This window comes from Symsagittifera roscoffensis, chromosome 6 (genome assembly GCF_963678635.1).
Source record: "Symsagittifera roscoffensis chromosome 6, txSymRosc1.1, whole genome shotgun sequence".
Lineage (NCBI taxonomy): Eukaryota > Metazoa > Xenacoelomorpha > Acoela > Convolutidae > Symsagittifera > Symsagittifera roscoffensis.
In genome coordinates, this window is record NC_087067.1 from 12894426 (window position 1) to 12918078 (window position 23653).

At 36.5% G+C, this 23653-nt stretch overlaps 1 protein-coding gene across 2 annotated transcripts; it reads right to left on the bottom strand.

Moving 5' to 3' along the window:
- Positions 1-690: 690 nt before the first annotated feature.
- LOC134847906 (transcriptional repressor p66-beta-like) lies at positions 691-22816 on the bottom strand. Of its 2 annotated transcripts, none has more exons than XM_063865173.1 (4): positions 22495-22816; positions 8881-9362; positions 8695-8808; positions 691-3013 (listed from the first exon to the last, which is right to left on the bottom strand). In XM_063865173.1, the coding sequence occupies exons 2-4, from the start codon at positions 9117-9119 to the stop codon at positions 1486-1488; spliced, it is 1881 nt and encodes a 626-aa protein (XP_063721243.1). In that variant the 5' UTR covers positions 9120-9362; positions 22495-22816; the 3' UTR covers positions 691-1485. The 2 variants fall into 2 exon arrangements, with proteins under 2 accessions (XP_063721243.1, XP_063721242.1); XM_063865172.1 differs by lacking the exon at positions 22495-22816 and adding an exon at positions 21516-22013.
- Between the last annotated feature and the right edge of the window lie 837 nt (positions 22817-23653).

Below are 23653 nucleotides of genomic sequence, written 5' to 3' on the forward strand. Positions count from 1 at the left end.
TTTAGAATTTTTTTTTTTCATTTTGCTTTATTTCATTGATTTTTTAAATGTTATTACTGCTCCATAAACCTTAAAAGGCAGTCGGAACATTCAAGGCTTCGCCCTGATACGAGCAGTCTTGTTATGTTTTCCAATTGACTGACTTTTAGCTTTACATTATGGCAATCACGATGTGAAAGAAGCGACATTGCATATTCCAGATTCTTTATTATTGTTTGATGATCAAGATAGACGTTGTATCACTAAATCAAAATTATACATGTACTATGTTAATCAATACTTGAGTTTCTTTGGTTTTTGTTATGTGTACATTGAACAGAAAAGGACCAAGAACTGTTCTTATCAGGGGCGGATCTAGAACTTTTTTTGAAGCGGTAGGGCGAATTGAATGAGCAGGTGGTCGACTCCCTGAGGGGAAGGGAGCCTCCGACGCCTGCTTACCACCCTTAATACGCTACTGGTCCTTATGGTACTCAATAATTCTATCCGATCCACACTTTTCAGTATTTCGTGCTAGTTTTCACTTCTGTTGGATAAAAAAATATCTTCAGTTTGGAAATAAGATCATGAGTCAAATACTGTAGAATGCACAAGACAACAATTTGATTTACGAAAATCAGTGCAAAAAAAAACAAACGCACCACTTGGAGGTCTGTCTTTACTACATTCTTTACACTTAAAAAAGTGGCGTGGTTGAAAAATTAAATTCTGACAATGATTATAAGTGTGTGGCGAGCAATGCATGTAATAATTGCAACTCAGTTTGGTTCTAGAAGATATGAAGGATCATTTTTGGGGAGGGGGGATAGCATGCCGAATAAGACACGGTTTAAATATGTTTTGATATTGCTTCTCGGAATTTACAGCAATACAAAACTATTGAAATGAAGAGAGTAAACAATAACATCATGGTATCACCAATTGGCCAAAATTTGATTTAGAAAATCTTCTGGAGTTTAGATGAATCAAATCAGATGTTTTAACCACAATTAAAGAATAAACCAGAATTATGAACTTTTTTTGGAATGATGGAACATCAGTTTTAAGCACCTTCACAGCAGAAACATATCGGGTAACTTTTATCACCAACATTTTGATCCACAAAGAGACGTTTAAATAAAGCGACAAGTTTCAAAATACGAAAGAGGTTGAAATATAATTTAGCGCGGTAGCTAATTGATTGATAGATTCGTGAGTTTATGTCATTCTGGATGAAAAAATGCTATTAATATGATTAATACTTTTTTTGTCGATCTGCAATTCTTTTTTATCGATGAATAGCACCAAATCGTTTTAAGTAACTCACAGTAAGATTTATTGGGCTGAGAAACACCGAAAAAAAAACAAGTAAATAACTCCTATCGGAGGCTTCAGATTTTTTCCAGTTTAGTTTAATACAAAAAGTTAAGCGACAAATTCTACAGTGCAGTTCAGTTTTTGATAACAATTTTAACTGATTAGTTCTTCGAGAAAAAAAAACTAGCATCAGTATTTCCTCATTCCTCCTGGCGCTGGGTTCAAAATTCGACCTCCCCCGGGTGCTGGGTTCAAAATTCGCCCCTTGGGTGCTGAATGTTGTTGCGTATGATGCACTGTTGGTCTGGCGTTCACGTTCGCTGATGAAACGGCAGGGGCTGCACCTAGTGTTGGGTTTATGAACAGAGGCGGGTGCTGCTTGGAATGCTGCCCGTAGAGAAGGTTGGTTCCATTTTGGTTTGCGATGGTTTGAGCGACAGCACTGACACTGTTGCTTGGCTGATTGTGCGTCAAATGTTGTTGCTGCTGCTGTTGTTGTTGTTGAGCTCTGACTGCGGCTGCTTGTTGACTCGCTAGTGTTTGCTTTCTCTCCTCTTCCTTCAACTTCTGGATAACTTCTTTCTCTTGCTGCAGTGCCTGCTCTACTGCTAACTTCAACCTGTTTGTGTGTTCTTTCTTTACCGCTTTTTTGTTGTTGTTCACCAGACACTGCTCGCAAATCACTTTACCCGAGTCCAAGTCTCGTTTCCAGGCAGTTGTGAAATCGGTTTGACATTGCGCGCACTGAAGTGGAAGTTTTTTCTTTCCATCTTTTTTCTTCTCACTGCTTGGTTTCATCAAAGTGTTCACGAGCACGTTTTCAACAGTCTCTTCCAAACCTGTGAGGTACAGGAATTCGATAGTCGGCCACACCAGGAAGTCTAGATTTGCCGGCGGAGGTCTGGGAGGGGGAATTTGCAACAATGTCTTCTCAAGTTGCTTCTTCAGCGCTAACTTTGCCGCTTGTTCACGTTTCGCCGCGGCCGCTGGGTCCACACGAACCGTCGGCTGTTGTTGCACTGAATTTCGATGAGTCGGCACTGTATTTGATGTAGTTCCGGGAGTCACAGCTGGGGGTGGACCCCTAAACAGTCCCGATGGAACAACATTGGGCGGCAATGCATTAGCAGTGGTTCCTTTGGTTACATTCGGTACATTGTTTGGAATCTGAGCAGACATGTTGTTTCTCTGTTGTATATTGGTGTTCACACTCGGCACTGGTGGGTTGGCGGCAGTAGGGATAGCTGTTGCTCGATGCTGCTGTTTTGCCATTTGATTTTGCTGATTTACAACCATTTTCATCTGGTCCGATCGTTGAAGCTGTTCAAGCAGCCTCTGTTGTTGCTGAAGCTGTACACTTGTCTGATGATTAGCGCTGCCATGATTTTGCACACTACTCACCACATTGCTCTGCACTGAAGGAACATGCGTTTTGGGAAGTTGCTTCACCAATCCTGGAGCAGACGAGTTTACATTCGGACCCGCTGCGGGTTCAGACACCACTGAATTATTGCTTCCAGTTGCGGCGGCTGTTGATGATGCCGCGGCGGCTGTTGCGGGGAGTGAGGGGACTGGTTTCGGCGTTTGAGAGGCCTTTAGTTTTTTCAGAAGCAGCAAATTCGTTTCCTCCAACATCAACATGGCTCTTATTTTTGCAGCGTCAATCTTGCGTTTTTCCTTTTCGTCTACTTTTGTATCTGTTTTTTCCTCAACGTCCCTGAAACCACATCAAAATAATGAAAAATTGTTTAAAAGCACCTAACATATTATTTCAGACCTTTCCCACCTAACTTCTTGCATTTTTCTAGAATTACAGCAACCTCTTCGGCGCGCTTTTTTCACTGCATTTAAATTTTTAGCGTCTAACTTTGTTTTTAATTACTTTACGGAAACAAGCGAGCTCGAATTTGCTTCCGATTTTCAGAAACAACTTCTGTACTTTTTGAAGGATGTGCATAAGTGTCTTTGGAGAGTATCACTCGCGTATTAGATCGAATCAGCGGTTAATTTAAAACAAAGATGTGTATGAAACAAGAGAGTATATAAATAGTACGGGAAAGCTGAACAAATACTTAATCAACAGGGACAATATATTAACAAAGCCAACTGAAAGTTGGAAAAGAGTAATGAGACAACGAAACTGAAAAAAAGCGACTTGTTTTTTCAAAAATCTTCAACTTTTGAGTTTCGAAGAAAAAAAATATTTGGCCTTAAAGCTCTTTAAATTTGTAGAAAAATTTATGATGGACACTTTTTAGTTAAAATTAACCAAATTTGAGAAAACTGGATCAATAAGTAAAACTTTTATTTCGCTGGGAAATCTGATTTCGAAAATCCATTTTCGAAATTATAAGTCGATCACGTTTTTCGTGACCTTTACACTTTTGCTGTTCGATATTGGAGTTTGCCTTCCTTTTAATTATTGAAATGGAATCAATTGAGAAATCCCCCCCCCCCCATTCTCGTGTGGGGGTGGGGGGAGATAGCTCAATAGGTACTTGAGACATGTTTATAACCACTTCAAAATTGTTTGAATGATATGAAATCAGATTCTTCAACGATAGTGGAATGCCAAAATTTACAATATCAAAGCTCAAAAGTTAAATTCAGCTTGAAAAAAGAATCAATGAAACTGAGACGACTTTAGTTGCAGAAAGCGCCTTTTTTCTGTCCCAAATGGAAAAAAGCAGTTTTAATGAGCTGCGAGAACAGTTTTTGATATTCAGATACAAGGCTAGAGCACCAACCCTGGTAAGTCGCTTTGCTCGTTGAGGCAATGGTCGCCCAAACAAAAATTTGCAAAAAAAAATCTAGAAATAAATTTCGATTTTTTCTTTTTTAAAATTTTTCTCAATACTCATATAACATAAACTTCAGTCAGTCAATTGATAGCGTGCTACGAACACAATAACCATCTATTTGATTTGCGTTTGCTGACGTCTTCTTGTAGCTTTATACAGTTTTTGCTTCGAGGGGGGGTAGAGATAGCTCAATTGGTCATTAAAAATAAATCACAAGTCAAACCGCGAAAAGTCAAACTTGAGCGTGAACAAATTTTAAGACTTTTTCCAGAAAAAAAAACAAAAAAATCATCATGACCTATATAATAGTACTCACTACGTGCATTACTCTTAAACAGCTTAATTAACTTAGACGAGAATTTTGTAGTCTCTTCGCTGTCGCCAGTGAAGAGTGAACTCATCAGCTCTTCACTCTAAATTGGTGACAACGGTTAAAACGAAACTTCATACGAATCGTATCACGACCGAAAGCGCTTCCAGAGGGGAGTGCGGTCTGTAAATAGAAAAACGCGTATTCAAACTCGGGTGTAAGTAGACAACTACTATATTAACTAATCAGAATTGAGATAAAACAAAAGCCAACAGATGGTTGGAAAAGAGTCAATGAACGCAAAGAAACAGAAATAAAAAACCGACATATTTTTTTTAAAAAAAACTTAAACTTACGAATTTTACAATAAAAAGTAGATGGCCTTAAAGCTCTTCGAATTTCAAGAGAAAACTATGGCTGGCATTTTTTCGATAAAAATAACCCAAATTGAGAAAACTGGATTATTAGGAAAAGTTTGAACTCAAAAAGTGCATATATAATACAGGTCATTCATATGTGCATTTATAAGTAGAAACCACTTCTTTTGTTATTACAGCATTTTAAAACTTTCCTGAAAAAAACCGAAAACAAAATCATCACAATCTATATAACAGTCCGAACTACGTTCATCGAATCTTAAGAGCAAACATACGCAAAAAAAATTAATACTCTTTTTTGCACAATTGCTTTCTTCTTCCGGATTCTTATTGATTAATATAGTATTTGTCTACCCACTGGCGAGTATAATAACGCAGTTGTCCACTTGCTGCTACGTAACCTTCCAAAGGATATATGACTCGACCTTGTATGACGTACCTTTGTAGTAAAAATAAGCTACAGGCAAAAAATCTTCAAAATGTATTTTTTCGCTAGAGGAACGTTATAGAACGCTATGGACAAAAAACATCTTCCGGAGATTTTTGTAGCATTAATTATTCTTTTAGGCCTCCCAAAAGACAAATTCCTTGAACTGTGATCACAATTCCTATGAGGACAATTAAATTTTTCTTTAATCATTCAATAACTCTTGCGATTAGCAAGTGTAATGTAATCGAGTACCAGACTTTTTTCCGCAAACAACTATCCTAACAGTGGTAGAATGAGAAATGGTAAATGTGCACTCGTAGTTCCTATGTAGGTGGTCCATCCATGTTGGCACTTTGTCGAGTACCCTCAGCATCCTTCCCTTACAATTTTTTTTTTGTCAAAAGTTTCTTGATTTCCGTCTTATTGAGTGTCGACTTTGAGATCGTGGGATTATTTTAATCATATGTCATCTTTCTATTTATATAACGTAGGATTATTAGAGACCGAATCACAATCTATGAAAGACAAGATTGTTCAATTTAAGATCAACCTCTCCAATCGCCCTCAAAAATTGTTGTTAAGTTTTTTAGAGCGTCTTTGATTTTTTCATTTTTGATTGTCATTTCATCGGCTCAAATTTTAGCAAATTAAGGAGACCATAATGGAATTTAAGAACTGTATATGCCGTGCAGCGTGTTAGTTACCGCAAGCAAACTAAAGTAATTAAAGCAAAACACTTAGAGACATTTTAAAAACTAATTTCGCTGAAACAAAATTAAAATTTCACGGCTTAACTTGATTTAAAAGACTACTACAATAAACCTATTATAAGCCGACTCTATTCGCACAAAACTGCTCGCCACTTTGCATGGTCAGAACAAAAACGAAACCCCATAGAAGGCAAAGATGAAAACTTAAATTGCTGTCGGCATCAATCAAAAGAAACGAAATATGGCCAACAGACAGTTGGAAAAAAGTCAATTAACGCAAGTAAGCAGAAAACTTGTTTTATGCAAAAATTTCAACTTTCAAACGGAAAAAGAGATGCCCTGAAAACTCTTTGAATTTCTAGAACAATTTATCATTGGCTCTTTTTTGATAAAAATTAATTTGAGAAAACTGGATCAATAAGTTAAATTTTCATTTCGCAGCGAAATCTCAAAATTAAATTGCATTTTCAAAACTAGAATCCGATCGCCTTTTTCGTGGCCTTTACATTTTTTGCTGTTGGATAGTGGCGTTTGCCTTCGTTTTAACAAAAGAAATGAACCTAACTGAAAAAAAATCGAAAGTCAAACCTGGAAAAAGTACATTTGAGCCTCAACGAATTATAACTTTTCCCAAAAAAAAACTATCGCAATCTATATAAGAGTCTGAACTACGTTCATCAACTGTTAATAACTCCCCTGAAATGTCGTCTTAAATTTATGCAAGTAAGCAAATACTACAGCAAGTAACAAAAAAAACTTGATTTTTTTTTCTGAATCTCAAGCAAACGAAAAATTAATTCAGTAAGCTCAATTTGAAAAGAAACTAAAATGCTCTCAAACGGGGATCTACAGCAATTTGAACCAAATTTTAGCCTTCAGCCTTCTTGTACTTTAGCCCTCTAGAACGCCCCGATCTTCATTACCGTATTTATTTGAACTCTTGCCTTAATTGTTAAAGTTGCGATTTCGAATTGTCAAAACATTGCCATTGGAAAACCAAAAGTTTTTTTTTCCTTTTGACAGTCTCATCTTAAGTCTGACTCGTTTAAAATAGGTAAATAAATTACTAATGATTTTGACACTTTTTGTGGTTTCCAGAGATTTTGATAATAAAAAGAATTCATTTAATTAGGAATGAGTTCTGAGCCGTATTATTGCACGTATAAACTATGTATAGATTGCACATATTGCGCGTTAAAATGTCTCAAAGGGCTTTTTTCAAACGCCCATAGATTAACTAAAAAGGAAAAATATCACAGATAATTTATTTTTTCAAATTTGAGCTCAGAACATCAATACTTTTCAGATGACTTTTAAAAAATCCACCTAAAATGGCTAGTTTAAATGTTGAAATTTGTCCGAAGAAATCACCCCAAACACAAATATTCCGGCTCTTTCTTCGAAAGTTGGAATAATTAGCTCTAGCCTTTACATTCCATATTTCAGAAGAAACTTTACTGAAAAACATTTTTTCTAACCAATTATTAGTTATCATCTTTTATTTTACTAAACCCTATGTTAGAATTGTGAAGTTTAGGCCGATAACAGACTTGAATTCAGATTGGAAACATTTGATCTCAATTATAACTTTGCAAACCAGTTTTTTTATGATAGGATCTATTGAGACTAAGGAAAATGAAAGTAAGCCAAGATTGAATAATGGTCTAAGTATTAACACGAATGTGTCCAGCTGAAACTAGAAAACAGACGGGGTACCTTTTGTCAATTGTTTGAGAAAAATATTAAGCACTGAAATTTTACTTCATACAACTTCAACGTGCTCAGATTTCACTAAAAAGATGGGTGAGAAAATTCCTGAAGTACATAGCAACCTTTGCCCATAATTTATGTGAAAAGTATTGTATGAGCTCTTCTCGTTCATCAACCAAGACAAATGGCACCAAAATGAGATACCACCAATAACATGAAAAATACGTCCCTATTTTCAAGTTAAGTTTAAACCTGTGGAGAAATAAGGGTGGAAATAACCTTTGGGGAAACCCATGCTAACCTTTATGCAGTGTATTGCATGGTTCATTACGGTACGAGCATGCTTTGTATAGCATATGCTCTTTACAAAAACCGATAAATCGATGCTGATATTTTATGCATTTGCTGTTCATCCAACATGAGTGAACAAAAAATTGGCGCACACTAATATTTTTATGTGATAAAAAGACAAAACATTTTCGATTTTCAGCTGATCGATAGAATTGTATGTAGTATATTTAGATGTCTTGAGTCATGTACGCCGAATAAATTGTGTTCACATGAGATTATGGCCAAAGCACCGAGTTTAACTCTCTTGAGAAAAAAAGAATAAAAGGACCACATGACCTGCAAAAAAACGTCATCAGAAAAAGGGCTGCCGACGTCATTGCCTCTTTTCACCATTTAAGCGTCAACAGCAACACTATTAGCGGCGACATTTTAATATAATATTCAGTGGGTTTTCAAAGGTCGAAAACCATTACCATGCTTCAATGAACTGTAAACCGATATCGTTCTGTTGACCAAGGGGTTTTGTTTTGGGTTGAACTTATGACTTAAATTTTCACAGTGATTTATGAGAGAAATATTGAATTATGAGAAACGAATTCAAATTGTTATTGCTGTTGCATTTAAGTAAAGTATCCCCTAAATGATGCAAGTTTATAAGCTCAAGAGTCGAAATATGTCACCCCAATAATAAGTCAAGATTATTCTGCTAAGCTAGAATATTTGAGGCGAGAAGCAATACGAATTAGAAAATGAAAACTTAAGCACTGACCCATGAATTTCGACAGGATCTTCTCCAATGATGTCGCCATTTTCCTGTTTAACGTCTTTTTCAGCTATGACTTCATGGTTTCCGTTTTGATTGCAGGGTTTCTTTCCGAGGGGCCTTTAAATTAAAACCGAGTAAATTTTATTGAATAACTTTGGTAAAATAATGGAAGACAAAACGCAAACATACCGACTGCCGTCTTCAGTTTTCTGATTTTTTGGATCGCCGTCCGTAGTAAATTGGCTATCATCTGGGAGCTTTCGCTTCATCTGAAAGGGTTTCTGAGCTTCGGTGCTAGACAACTCAGCGCCTATTCCGTGATCATCTGACCCATTAGTTAGAGTATTGGCGTTTCCATTGCCATTTGCTAAGTTGTTTGGGATATTTGACACAACCGCGGCCGTTTCTTTTTCAGTCAAAACTACCATTTTGTTCAGACCTTGTTCAGCTGTGCAGACACGAAACTATGAGTAAGTTTGTGCCAAAAGTCGAACGAAGTTGTTTCGTCGATTGATTGAATGAGTATTTGCGCTAATGCAAAACGAGCTGAGCGGACAAATGCAGCTATCCAAATCCAACAGTTATGTCGTTTGGTAGATTCTGTTGAACTTATGTTGTAATAAGGTCAACGAGATTGTCTACCGATGACTTCGTTTTCAACTATTCCGCGCCTAAATAAATAGAAGCCAATTATAATCGTGCGTTTTTTGAAAAAAATTAAAATTCGGTACACCGTGCCCATTTTGATAGAACGAAGCGTATTGAAAAAAACTCAACTTTTGATGCATTGGAACAAATTTTGGTCGCTTGGCTCAATTTTCTTCAATTTTCCAGATTTTCAATGAACACCAACTTAGATGAGAAACGGCGTAAAAAACATTAATGACATAAAACGAACCATATCTATTTAAGACAAACATGTTAGACGGGTCCCCTGCATTAGTCAAAAGGACATCTTTCGGTGTCACTATACATTATTTTTGAGGTACAGTGACGCTAACAATTATGTCGAAGATATGGGAGGTTATGACTGACTTAAAACATCTTTTTTTTTAAAATCATCGCTGACCTTAAGAAGTTTAAAATGAAATTTGAAAAAACACTCCATTTAATTACACTCTAGCTTTGTAATGTACTCAAATTTGTAAACAATTATCTATATTCCTTTAATACTGCGAGTAGTTCAATAGTTCAATTAGTGCCGAAACAAATGAACCGGTTGCTGCGCATTAGTTTTTTGTTGGGAGGGGGAGGGGGAATGTGGGTGCGAAATTTATTTTACTGAATCCTAAATAAACCCTTTAATACTGTATATTTAGTCGCTTTTCTTAGAATATCGCAGAGAGCGATAAGTGACTTCATCCAATTTTCCTCGAATTCACGGCTTCGATCATATGCGACGTTGAGAACAAAATTTTGAAATATGCAATTTGAAAATAAGCTACAGACAGTTGGAAAAGTGCCAATGAAAGCAAAGAAATCGAAAAAAAAATTACTGACATACTTTTTGAAAAACTTTGAAATTCAAAGGAAAAATAAGTCTTATAACTCTATGAATTTTGAGAACAATTTATGATTGACACTTTTTTGATTAAAAAAAAACCTGGACCAATAAGAACATTTTTATTCCGCTGCAAAATCTAAAAATTTAAATCCAAGTTCAAAACTAGAAGTTTTTGCGCTATTTTTGCTTTCGTAATTGGAGATCGCAGTTTGCTCTCTTTTTATCAAATGAATTTGAATTGATATTAAAAATCAAACCGCACAAAGATCAAACTTGATTAGAACATACTAAAACTTTTGCCTAATAAGAAACAAAAATCATCACGACCTATGTAAGTGTCTTCAGTGCGTCCATTGACACTAAGAATAAATATTGCATTTATCTCAAAAATCACGTGCACATAGTTCGAAACTGTTAGAGAACTTGGCGAAACCGACAAAATCACGAAAAGTTTTCCAAATACTGAGTTCTTATATAAAAACAGTAGCATATCAACAAAACAGCTTTTTGTTTCAAGACAAGAGAAAACTTAAGTTATGAAGCTTTGAAAAATCAATCGAACAAAAACTACGAAGAGAAACTAAGTCAACAGCGCAAAAAAAGCAATCATATTTTTTACTAGTAGCCAGTTAGCCAACATTGCCATAATAATATCGTTGCGATTAAAAGTTTGAACTATTTTGTTTTAAATTTGGAAGACACCCACCCTCTTACAAGCCTCCTGAAACATTTAAAACCATTAAAATGTAGTTCTGCTTATCAAACGACAAAAGATACGATGACTGAGGCAATATGAAATGAACCAAAACCAATGGGGCAAAAAAAGGAAATTAATTCAAAACCAGAGCTGTTAATTTAGAAACTACAAAACGACTAGCAATTATAACAAAAAATGTTTAAAAAAAAAGAAAAAATTCATGCTTTTCAAATTATGCTGACAAAAAAACGATATAACGACAATTCAAATTTTCTCAGAAAATTAATCATTTCATACGAAGAAAAAAACAAGGAGGGTCCGAGATTGGAACTCTAAGCCTTCGGATCCAAAAACGCGGGCTTTTCCAACAGACCAAGTGGAATGGGACTGGAAAACGTTGATATTCCATAATAAAGCAAAAACTTTCTTACAGATTAGTAAAAGTTGCGTACGGGCAAAAAGCCTAGTTCCCGATTACAAGTCTATTGCTCTGGCAAGTGAACTGAGCATTTCCATAAATTATAGTTGCCTTTTTTTAACGATGTAGCCTCAACATGCCTTAAAAATAAAATCACATTCTCGAAATTAAAAGAACACAAATTCTCGAAAATGCAACAAATTTTTTAAATTAAGATACGACTTGAACCAAGATAAATAGGGATTTCAATCTCCTGACTTAAAATTCTATTTTTTATATTTTGAAACGGTACTTCTTTAGAATCTAAATAATTTTCAAAAAAAAGCTTTTTAAAATTAAAATACAATTCAGCATCAGTTTCTTTATAAACCACTTTTAAGATTTCAGAATTAACTTCAATGATAAATTTGAGAATTCTTTTCCAATTGAGTTATTCGATTTATTACCAAATCTTCTCAAAAAGGACCTACAGCAGGGCGGATTTGGGAGGGGGAGCGGACGCCCCCATCACCAAGCAAATGGTCCCCCTTGGGTAATATTTAATGACATCCATCTTAGGCCGATCAACCCTAAAAACTTCTAAAGGCGCCTTTGGCGCAAATATAATTTATTTTTGAAGGGGTAGCGCGCGCCGAAAAAAACGGAATTTTATGGACAAAACTTTCCAAAAAGTGTCCAAAAAATTGCCTTTCAAAAAGTTGCCTGAGGCGCTAATTTTTTGATCAAAATAGGGTCTCTATAGTGTTCTGGAAAAGCTCCAAATACTGAATTCTTATATAAAAACAGTAGCATATCAACAAAACAGCTTTTTGTTTCAAGATAAGAGAAAACTTAATTTATGAAGCTTTGAAAAATCAATCGAACTAAAACTACAAAGAGAAACTCAGTCAACAGCGCAAAAAAAGCAATCATAATTATTACTAGTACCCAGTTAGCCAACATTGCCATAATAAGATCGTTTCGATTAAAACTTTGAACTATTCTGTTTTAATTTTGGAAGACACCCACCCTCTTACAAGCCTCCTGAAACGTTTAAAACCATTAAAAAGTAGTTCTGCTTGTCAAACGACAAAAGATACGATGACTGAGGCGATATGAAATGAACCAAAACCATTTAGGCGAAAAATAATAAATTAATTCAAAATCGGAGCTGTTAATTTAGAAACTACAAAACGACTTGCAATTATAACAAAAAATGTTCAAAAAAAAAAGAAGAAAAAATCCATGCTTTTGAAATTATGCTGACAAAACGATATAACGACAATTTAAATTTTCTCAGAAAATTAATCATTTCATACAAAGAAAAAAACAAGGAAGGTCGAGATTGGATCTCTATGCATTCGGCTCCAAAAACGCGGGCTTTTCCAACAGACCAAGTGGAATGGGACTGGAAAAGGTTGAGATTCCATAATAAAGCAAAAACTTTCTTACAGATTAGTAAAAATTGCGTTCGGGCAAAAAGCCTAGCTCCCCATTACAAGTCTATTGCTCTGGCAAGTGAACTGAGCATTTGCTTAAATTATAGTTACCTTTTTTAACGAATTCTAAATTTTTGTCATGAAAACTAGCCCCAACATGCCTTGAAAATGAAATCACATTCTCGAAATTACAAGAAAACAAATTCTCGATAATGCAACAAATTTTTTAAATTAAGATAGGACTTGAACCAAGATAAAAAGGGATTTCAATCTCCTGACTTAAAATTCTGTTTTTATATTTTGAAACGGTACTTCTTTAGAATCTAAAAAATTTTCAAAATAAAGCTTTTTAAAATTGACATACTATTCAGCATCAGTTTCTTTATAAACCACTTTTAAGATTTCAGAATTAACTTCAATGATAAATTTGAGAATTCTTTTCCAATTGAGTAATTCGATTTATTACCAAATCTTCTCAAAAAGGACCTACAGCAGGGCGGATTTGGGAGGGGGAACGGACGCCCCCATCACCAAGCAAATGGTCCCCCTTGGGTAATATTTAATGACATCCATCTGAGGCCGATCAACCGTAAAAACTTCTAAAGGCGCCTTTGGCGCAAATATAATTTAATTTTGAAGGGGTGACGAGCGCCGAAAAAAAACGGAATTTTATGGACAAAACTTTCCAAAAAGTGTCCAAAAAATTGCCTTTCAAAAAGTTGCTTGAGGCGCTAATTTTTGATCAAAATAGGGTCTCTATAGTGTTCTGGAAGTGCTCCAAATACTGAGTTCTTTAATAAAAACAGTAGCATTTCAACAAAACAGCTTTTTGTTTCAAGATGAGAGAAAACTTAAGTTATGAAGCTTTGAAAAATCAATCGAACTAAAACTACAAAGAGAAACTCAGTCAACAGCGCATAAAAAGCAATCATAATTTTTACTAGTACCCAGTTAGCCAACATTGCCATAATAAGATCGTTTCGATTAAAACTTTGAACTATTCTGTTTTAATTTTGGAAGACACCCACCCTCTTACAAGCCTCCTGAAACGTTTAAAACCATTAAAATGTAGTTCTGCTTGTCAAACGACAAAAGATACGATGACTGAGGCAATATGAAATGAACCAAAACCATTTAGGCGAAAAAAAATAAATTAATTCAAAATCAGAGCTGTTAATTTAGAAACTACAAAACGACTTGCAATTATAACAAAAAAAAGAAAAAATCCATGCTTTTGAAATTATGCTGACAAAAAAACGATATAACGACAATTTAAATTTTATCAGAAAATTAATCATTTCATACAAAGAAAAAACAAGGAAGGTCGAGATTGGATCTCTATGCATTCGGCTCCAAAAACGCGGGCTTTTCCAACAGACCAAGTGGAATGGGACTGGAAAAGGTTGAGATTCCATAATAAAGCAAAAACTTTCTTACAGATTAGTAAAAGTTGCGTTCGGGCAAAAAGCCTAGTTCCCCATTACAAGTCTATTGCTCTGGCAAGTGAATTGAGCATTTCCTTAAATTATAGTTACCTTTTTAACGAATTCTAATTTTTTGTCATGAAAACTAGCCCCAACATGCCTAGAAATTGAAATCACATTCTCGAAATTACCAGAACACAAATTCTCGAAAATGCAACTATTTTTAAAATAAAGATACGACTTGAACCAAGATAAATAGGGATTTCAATCTCCTGACTTAAATTTCTGTTTTTATATTTTGAAACGGTACTTCTTTAAAATCTAAATAATTTTCAAAATAAGGCTTTTTAAAATTGACATGAAATTCAGCATCAGTTTCTTTATAAACCATTTTTAAGATTTCAGAATTAACTTCAATGATAAATTTGAGAATTCTTTTCCAATTTAGTAATTCGATTTATTACCAAATCTTCTCAAAAAGGACCTACAGCAGGGCGGATTTGGGAGGGGGAGCGGACGCCCCCCTCACCAAGCAAATGGTCCCCCTTGGGTAATATTTAATGACATCCATTTTAGGCCGATCAACCCTAAAACTTTCTAAAGGCGCCTTTGGCGCAAATATAATTTAATTTTGAAGGGGAGTGCGCGCCGAAAAAACGGAATTTTTTGGACAAAACTTTCCAAAAAGTGTCCAAAAATTTGCCTTTCAAAAAGTTGCCTTGAAAGCCAAAAAAGAGCCGTGCTGGCAGTTATTGAGATTCCCAAAATTTAAAAAGATGGTTATGATAATTTACAAGGAGTCATAAGGATCGCTTACCCCATCAGCTTGCTGTGAATCAACAACAGCAACTTCAAAAAAATTACAACAGGCGAAAAGCAGCTTTGCATCACTTGCGATGCTAAACATTGAAAAAAAATTAAATCAGAGTAAAAACATTTATTTTTTTTGTCTCGAATGATGGTCAATTTGAGGATAGCATGTCCAACAACACAGCCACCGGCGAAAAAATCACAAAAATTAATCGAGCTGCAAGTAAAGATTTTGCTAATGAATGGTTAAATTTGTTCTGAAACTTTAAATTACGGCCCTTCTCTTTCGAAAACGCGCAAATTGATGACAATCTATTTTCTGTCAAAAATAGATCCATAAGCCGATACAACAAACCTCGCGTATTTAGGCCAAAGAAAGCTTTTAAGCGAAAAAAAAAATAAAAACACTTTCACTTACAAAAAAATTAGCTTAAAGCTCAAGACAAGTAAGCAAATAAGCCGATAAAACATAAGCAAGCAGATGATAGGCCGATGATTTTGTGATACTAAAAACTTTGGGTTTAAAAAAAACAGGTGCAGACCGGATCCGACCCTAGGATTTTAGCCGTCAACTATTTATCGTGACCAGTAGTTAAATTTGACTTTTCGCGGAATTGAGCATGTTTGGAGCAAAACTGAATGCTGCAAAAATGAAACCTGCCCAAATTATTCAGTTATGTTGTTTAACTAGTTTTTAACACGTAAAAAATAATCCGATTTGATAACGCTTGCTAATTGCAAGCGTGAAAAGCAAATCAAATATCAGAAAATATGAGATGCAAAAAAAATTTAAAAACATTCGATGCTACTGGCCTCTTAAAAAACATTTTAGAATTGTGCTAACAAAAATTTTCTGAAAAACAGTGAATGGTTTTTTTATTTCCTTGTCAACAATTAATTTTCGACAAAAAACGTTTATTACTGAAATGATATAATACTTCATCGACTATTACTTTCTTGCCTTTCATAACTGATCACAGCAATTTTATTGGGGATTTCAGTAAAAATCCTGATGTTTTTCCGAAATATTGCAAGAACTTCATTTTTAGAAAAAAAATGTCAATGAAAACTATCCAATTCACAATAATACATACATTTTGAATTAATTTCGATAAAATAGTCTTGTGAAATTTTGCTTTCTTCTTTTCGTATTTTTCATTGAAACAATCGCCGTACGAAAACTGCTATCTTAGACGCCCCAGCGCAACATCCAGAGCCATGTCAACCAAATACTTATGATGTTGTTGTTGTTGTTTGTAGCTGAAAAAAGAGGTCGTCCAATTCGTGTCTTCATTGCAAATTATTTTCAGATTTATACTTAGTTTCGTCTCGTCCGTTAAACAGTAGCTGTGGCTTTCCCAGGGTTCGCTAAGAGCAGGAAGGCCTCCTTCCGACAGTACTGGGTAAACCTCGTTCTAGGGGTGCAGTTTTTCGTACGAAGAACCGAGCAAAACTCCCGTGCCTAGTTTCAGCAGGCAGTTTTTAATTAAGGCGGAGAACTGAGAAAAACTCCTAATGTACCCCGTTATGTTGGTAAGTTGAGCCATTTTGCGACTGCAACGGAGTTGTTCTACAGGCCGTCAAGTTTAAGGGATGCTGGCTTCCATGGACAGTTGAAGAGGTGGTGTGTCGTGCGGACTAGCGTTACAGTTTGGGCAGTTGTTTTTGATGTTTTATCCAATCTCGACAGATAGTTATTTAATTGTGTGCTATACCCTCAGCTGAGTTGAGTAAGAGTACGTCGTGAACTTCTGGGAAGCCTGTTTTCTTCCGAAACTATTGCTGGAGTTTGAGAGCCCAGCAGTTTAGAGCGATATTTGGTAACGTAGTTTTTCACCTCATTTGAATGAATTGTTTCAGGAGCGACTTGGTATTGATCTGGTGTTAGGTGTTCATTTTCATCAAAAAGTTTTTGGATGTTGCCATAGTATTTTTCGGCAAGGGTTGGTTTTCTTTGTCTCGACATCGGGCTGTGTTTGGTTGTGTGGTGATCACATTGATCTCGTTGATGGCAGCCGGTTGGAAAATGTTTGCTCATTATTTCATTGTGTTCTTTTGCAGGCAGTATCTGAGTTTCACAATTCTAAGTTCTGTGTTTTGTCAAGTGTGAAGGTCTTTTCAGCGAGAATCACTTTTTGAAGTTGTCCATACAGGAGCTGGGTAATTCAGAAAATACGCACAATCGCCTTATATGTAAAACTTAGAGTTTCTTTGCTGCATCCCGAGCTTGTGCCTGAGACCTTTTTCAGTAAGTAATTGCGTGGTTGGATTTTATTTATCACTGTGGTAATGTGTTCAGTGAAAGTAAACGGGTTATCAAAGGTGACTCCTAGAATTTTAGGTTTTTGAATAGTGGGTAATGGGCTGAACATTTGTCTGCAGACAGTTTTAAATTGCATTTCTGAAGCCAATTGTATGGAGTACTTAGATAGGGCATTACCTCTAGTTCAAGTTTAGTGGTTTTCAGACCAGTGGTGGTGACAGAAATGTCATCTGCATATGTGGTTCCTATGGTGTTTTCAACACATGGAAGGGGCATTGATGACATTTAAATATTGAACAGAATTGGCGACAAGGCTCCTTCTTGAGGTACACCTTGTTTCATTCGTCGCATTTTTGATTTTTCGCTTCTTAATGCAACATAAGTTGCCCCACCTTGTAAAAATGATGTAATCTATCTTTGTGTGCTGTTTGGAAGAGACGACTTTTCAAGATCAAGCAGAAAGATACCGTGATCCACTGTGTCCAAAGCTGCAGTAAGATCTAAAGCAACTAGGAGTGTCCTGTGTGGAGGAAGAAGTTGATTTAGTCCGTTTGTTATAACAGTCGCTATGGAGTGTAAGGCACTGTTTGTTGACCTTTGTTTTCGAAATCCGTGCTGATGATCTGCTAGTGGGTTGTTGTTGAAGTCATCCAGCAGGATTCTTTCAATCAATTTCGCTACTGGGGATAAGAGGGCTATAAGTCAGTAGATTTTTGCTTCATCTTTGCTTTTGCCCAGTTTCAGTAAGGGAAAGAGTCTACAGACTTTTCAGTTTTGCGGAATGATTGAGTAGTTGAGAGTGAGTGATATTATTTAAGTAAGGAACCCTTTATCACCGTGATAGTGAAGATGAAGAGCGGCGATATTAACGGGCCCTAAAGCTTTGCTTTTCTTGTTCAGTTTTATTTTGTTTGTGACGACCTGTGGGATAACTATTAGAACTTATGACGAATTTCTTTCAATCTGTGGAGAGTTCTCTGTTTCTCTTTATTTGGAAAGGGCGGATGAGGGCTGTATTGCTGAGGAAAGTGATTGACCCACATTTCTGAATCATAAACTGGTTTGTTATTGAAGTTTATCGGTTGGTTTGTGTGTTGTCAGCTGATTCGCCCGCTAAGGAATTGACAATTTTCCATAGTTTGTGACTAACTCCTCTGTGGGTGACGGCATTAACAAACTCAATCCTTTTACTGCGTTTGTGTCTATTCACAATGTCATCGATTTCTTTGTTCAACAGGGAAAAATTAGGGTCCCCAGGATTAATTGATTGAAGTTCGTCTCTAGTCTTATAAAGCTCTGCAGCTTGTTTTGGAAAGTATGGTCTGAATTCTTTGATGCGGCCATGTGTAATGTGCCATTTGGTTGCCTTTATCAAAACTTTGCGGAATTTAGCTTCTTTTTCAACCACTGTTTTGGGTGATCTGCATTTGCCAAAAGCTAATTCAGAAGAATCGCGAAATCCATTCCAGTCTGCATTCTTGAAGTTAATTAAATTTGTTTTTGTTGGTTCAACAAGATCGACATCAAAAGTTAGTATTAGCAAATATGCCAGATTACCAGAGCCAAGGCAAGACTCTGTGGTCCAGCTAATATTCATCACAAGGTTGGCGCTTGCAAGCCTTATGCCGGATGAACTTACGCAATTGGAGGTTACTTTATTAGGGACATTCTCATTTAAGACTAGTTGGTCTGAGCCATCTATTTCTTCGGCAAGTGCAGTTTCTTTTGCATCCTCCTCAAAATCAGAGAACCAGAGATGGTTATGAGCATTAAAATCACCGATTATTAGAGAATCCTTATCGTTGAATAGTTGATTTATGGATGCGGTGTATATATGCGGTTGATTTAATAGTCGCAGCTTGAGTGTGGTGGGATGTAAACATTAATTAGGTTTTTGTGACTTTGTCCCGGTTTTTTTAAAATTCCGCAGTTTTCTATGTGTGGGTCTTGAGGGTTCATTGGTATTTCAAGTTCTTAATGCCCAACGTTGTTTTAAATGAGAAAGACAAACCTCAAACCTCCACCTTACCTTTTTCCGGGTTACGGTTCTTAGTTAACATTGAGTAGCCTGGAGGTGCTTTACAGGTGGCTTTATCAAGGAGTTTGATTTCATGAAGGACTGCAACAGGTATTTTGTTGGTTTCCATGAAGTAAACGATGTTGTTAAGTCTTGGGCGTAGGCCACTTCATTTAGTTGTAGGAGTTTGAATTCTTTGCAGCCGTTTTCTTCATTGCTTGGTTTCGGGGGCTTGTTTTTTGGGTGTTGGTTAGCTTGGTTTGGTGTAGTCGTTTTGATGTTGACAGTAAGAGCAGTTTTGACAGTAGTGCAAGAGAGGTGCACCCATCCGCCGAAGTGGCACCAAACGCTTTTGTGAGCTCTCATTAATTTTTAACACAGATAGGGCAGATGTACAGCGGTCCTGGGTTCGATCTATGCCGGCTCTTAAGAGAAGGATGTTATTGATTGATCGAACTGAATAGTAGGGGAACGTGGTCGCTGGTTTTCTCCGTTCCCTGATTAAAAACACGAAATGGGCAACAATTTTCCTATTGCAGAAGGTTTGTACAATATTTGAGCCATGCTGTGAGGCATGACGTAGATACTACCGCGAAGAGACACTCGTACTTCGGTATCCAAATACTTTTGATCATCACTTTTCGGTTTTCAAATAATTTGATCATTTTTCTACTTTGCCTTTTTTTGAAATTTGTAACAAGCCATAACTAACCCTGGGTAGAGCTGGCTAATGTACATTTATTATCCAGTTTTCAATGCGAAAAACTTTAAACCATGATATTTTTTTTTAAAAACTACTACAACATGAATCAAGCTAAGCGGGCGAGAAACGAGTTTAATTCTGAGACTAGCGATTTAGTTTGATTTAATGAGAGAAGATAATGGTGCCAATTAATTGCTTGAGTAATGACTTAGGCAGCTTTTACCCTTTTCTTTCAGTAAACTTTTACTCTTACCACAGCAATTGAATTGTAATGAAAATCCCAGTTATATCTAAACCAGTAATTTAGAATAAATCTAATCGCCATAAGGACGCCTCTCCTCGTTGACTACTGGACTCTCTAATAATAGACAAGATTTTTGCTCATTTTTACTTGTATATTTGACCGACTGAAAAAAAAAAATTTTTTTTCTAGGGCCACTATTAAATTTTGACGGCGGAGAGCGTTTTATAAAGTACTTCCAGAGAAGACTCAAGTCCATATTTGAAAAAAAAAACCGAACCACGAGGCAGATATGTCCGCCAAGCTAGGATATATTGTCGCTTCCGTATAGCTCGGAAGTTTAAACAAACCTTCAAAAAATTGACAAAATTTTTCAATTTGCTTTCCAAAATCTGCTTACCACACAACAAAATTTCAAAAACAAGATTTAATATGATTTGTAGCCTTATTGAAGCCAACTGTTAGGTCGTTAAACTGATGGGTTGTTGGACTGGGGACGGGTAATTCGTTAAATCGAGGAATCGTGGTGAGTCATTGAAAAAAAAAACATGATAATTTGTACACAATTAAGCCAAATTTTTGGCTAATCTTGGGCAATCGGGCTGGGTGTGTTAAAAGCTCGACATTTTTCACTTGAAATGACTGGACTCTCGTTGCGATCTGACACATGAATTGTCTGTGATCTACCCCTTAGTCCGCACTGGAACCGCAACATTTAGCAATTTTAGCACCGATCTATAATGGCTGCAAACCCGAGCTTGCTGTATAGGCTAGATGGCCATGGGCCTAAATGGTCATTAGCCAGCCATAATTTTCAGAGGCGGGTAGACGTGGTGCTCATGCAAGATCCAGCGAGCGCTGGACTGCGAGTTGAGGGGGGGGGGGTGCGGGTAGGAGCTGAAAGGAGTTGAACTTAGGGCATGCCTTTTTTTCCAATGTTTGCTGGATCGGCGGCGGGCATTTGCAGGACATTAGCACCCATTTGATGAGAAAGCTCGATTCTTGTACGCCTTTTATTAGACTCAAATAAAGGCTTAGCGACTCAGGTTTTATGAGACGATTTTTGGATTTCTCTATCCAAATTAATTGAAGGTCACAGATAAAAACAACAATATAATAAGGTGAAAAGGTTCCTCTTACCTCTCAGCTTTGGTGATTCAGATGAACTTTGACACTTTCAACCGAATTAAGAAATGGTTAAAATCGGCTCACAAATACAATTTTACATACAATGTGGTTCTGGCTGTCATGATGAACAAAAATGCGCTGGTTTTTCACCACATTTGTTAAATATGTCATGATAATTAAAAAGGCGAAGAGCAAACTTACAGTCAATTTGTGTGGCGTTCCAAACGTTGGTTGAGTGAAATTGGTGTGTTGTTTTCTGTGTAGATTAGGCGAAATTTGCCGATCGTGCGAGTGACTAACAACCCAGCCTCTTTCCTGTGGGGGCGAGTCTTGCGAAAGGGGATGCCGCCTTATTGATGGTTGGAATGCAATTCGTGAGCTGAATTGGCGATTGTGCTATTTGAGCGTGTGTTAGCAATAATTACGACGCAATAGTATATTTGGACGTGTGTGGTGTCTCTCGATACTTTTCAAATATTCGCAAATCGTACCGTAATCTGCAATTCAGATATTACATCCGGGAGGTTTGCAAGCGCAAGTATAGACAGACAGTAGTTACTCGCTCTATCTGATTTTCTTTCTATGAGTGTTTTCCCGCAAAAACAAGCTCTACTATTTTACTACAACTATCACTTTCTAACTCGACGCATTCAGATACGTCGTGGTCTTATGCTTGCATATACTCTACTCTTTTCTACAGGTCACTCTAATTTATCTTCATAGTCCCGGTTGTTCAATTCAGTTCACAAACCAACCAAATAACCCCAGCCGAACCCAACCAACCCCCCTCACCTTTTCCCTCACCCTCCGAACCCCCAACTCTGGCCATTTCTCAGCCTTCTGGGGCCATAACTCGCCCCATTTGTAAGTTTTCAGTATCATATAGGTCCAAAAGAACCAACTAATCACTAAAGTGTTTAAACGCCAACTTTTAGGTCAAAAATTGCCACAAAACGGCAAATTTGGATCAAAGTTTGAACCTCAATGTTCGTTCGCAGGTATTTTATCAATAAAAACAATTTATTGCCAAAATATATATGATTCTCACCCAATTATTCGGAATTTTCCTAATCATTTATTATTCTTCCATATTTTTTTTATGCAAACGGACTTATAGTTTGTTCACATGAACTATGAACAATAGCAAAGAAGCGTATGGAAAAGTTAAATGAACTCCTACCTGTTTTCTTCAATTTGAATGCTGTAAAAAGAAAATTCCACAGTTGAATGTCGTGTTAAAAGGGGAAAAAATTGAGTTTGTTATTTTTAATTTTCACAAACTGCTTTAGCCGAAATACTAAAATGGCAAACTGGACTTGAATTTCTTTTCCATGCGTATTTAACCATACAAATGGGATACGAAATACGAAAAGAACTGCAGTACGTGTATTATTGGAAGCGTTCTTCGTAAGATAAGATGATCTGGCGTGGTAGTAAAAGTCTTAATAGAGGACGGATAAATAAGACACAATACGCAAATTAAACAAACGACAAATTAGGATACAAATAATAATACCTACAGTAATAGCCGAGGCGACAAAAACACGAATTGGAATTATGCAAATTCAATTAAGAAAAGAAAGCACCGAATTTATGCAGTACAAAACAATGTAATGGTAAGATGACTAATCATTTTGATTTTATGAGTCGCTGCCATTTTCGTTGTCACTGTCTCGACAAAAATAATTTAAAAGTGTTCAAATTACTAATTGATTTCTAGCGATTTTGAAAACAGGCTTCTTTCGTTTTACTCAAAACGTGTATAAGCATAATCTATTCATTAAGCCATTGAGCGTTGGCTCACTTTAATCTCCCCGTCCCGGGTTAAAGTGATCACAGAGATGTTCTTCAACCCATAATCTGTAGTCAAAAATAGCTCTTTTGGTCAAACACAAAACCGAAACCCGAGCCAATCAAAATGGGTAGATTGGGACCATTGCGACTCAAAATAGATATGTTGCGAAAGGGTGCGAAACAAAAAAAAAGTGTCGCCTGCATGCCTAGGCCTCGTAATGTATGTCGAAACAGCCGGACTGAAAAGAGGGCTACATTTGATCTTATGCAAGAGTGAGAGGAGCAATATTTTGTCAATAGAATTGAACAAAAAAAAGAAAGAGAAAGATTGTTAAGTAGATCCCGGGTCGAGGTCGGGGACTTATGTTGCGACCATTGCGACCCAAAACTGATATGCTGTGACTTTGCGCGACCTAAAACAGGTATGTTGCCACCATTGCGACTGAAAATGGGTGTTGTGACTTTGCGCGACCGAAGCAATTTGCGCGACTTTGCGCAACCGAATGAATTCATGTTGCGAATTTGCGCGACCCAAAAAATGTATA

What these genes read in the sequence shown, in the direction of transcription:
- LOC134847906 (XM_063865173.1), bottom strand. Translation starts at nt 9,119, where the DNA reads ATGGTAGTTTTGACTGAAAAAGAAACGGCCGCGGTTGTGTCAAATATC. An exon ending in AAAACTGAAGACGGCAGTCG is followed by an intron (nt 8,809 to 8,880) that starts GTATGTTTGCGT and finishes TTTAATTTAAAG; the next exon opens with GCCCCTCGGAAAGAAACCCT. An exon ending in GATCCTGTCGAAATTCATGG is followed by an intron (nt 3,014 to 8,694) that starts GTCAGTGCTTAA and finishes ATGTGGTTTCAG; the next exon opens with GGACGTTGAGGAAAAAACAG.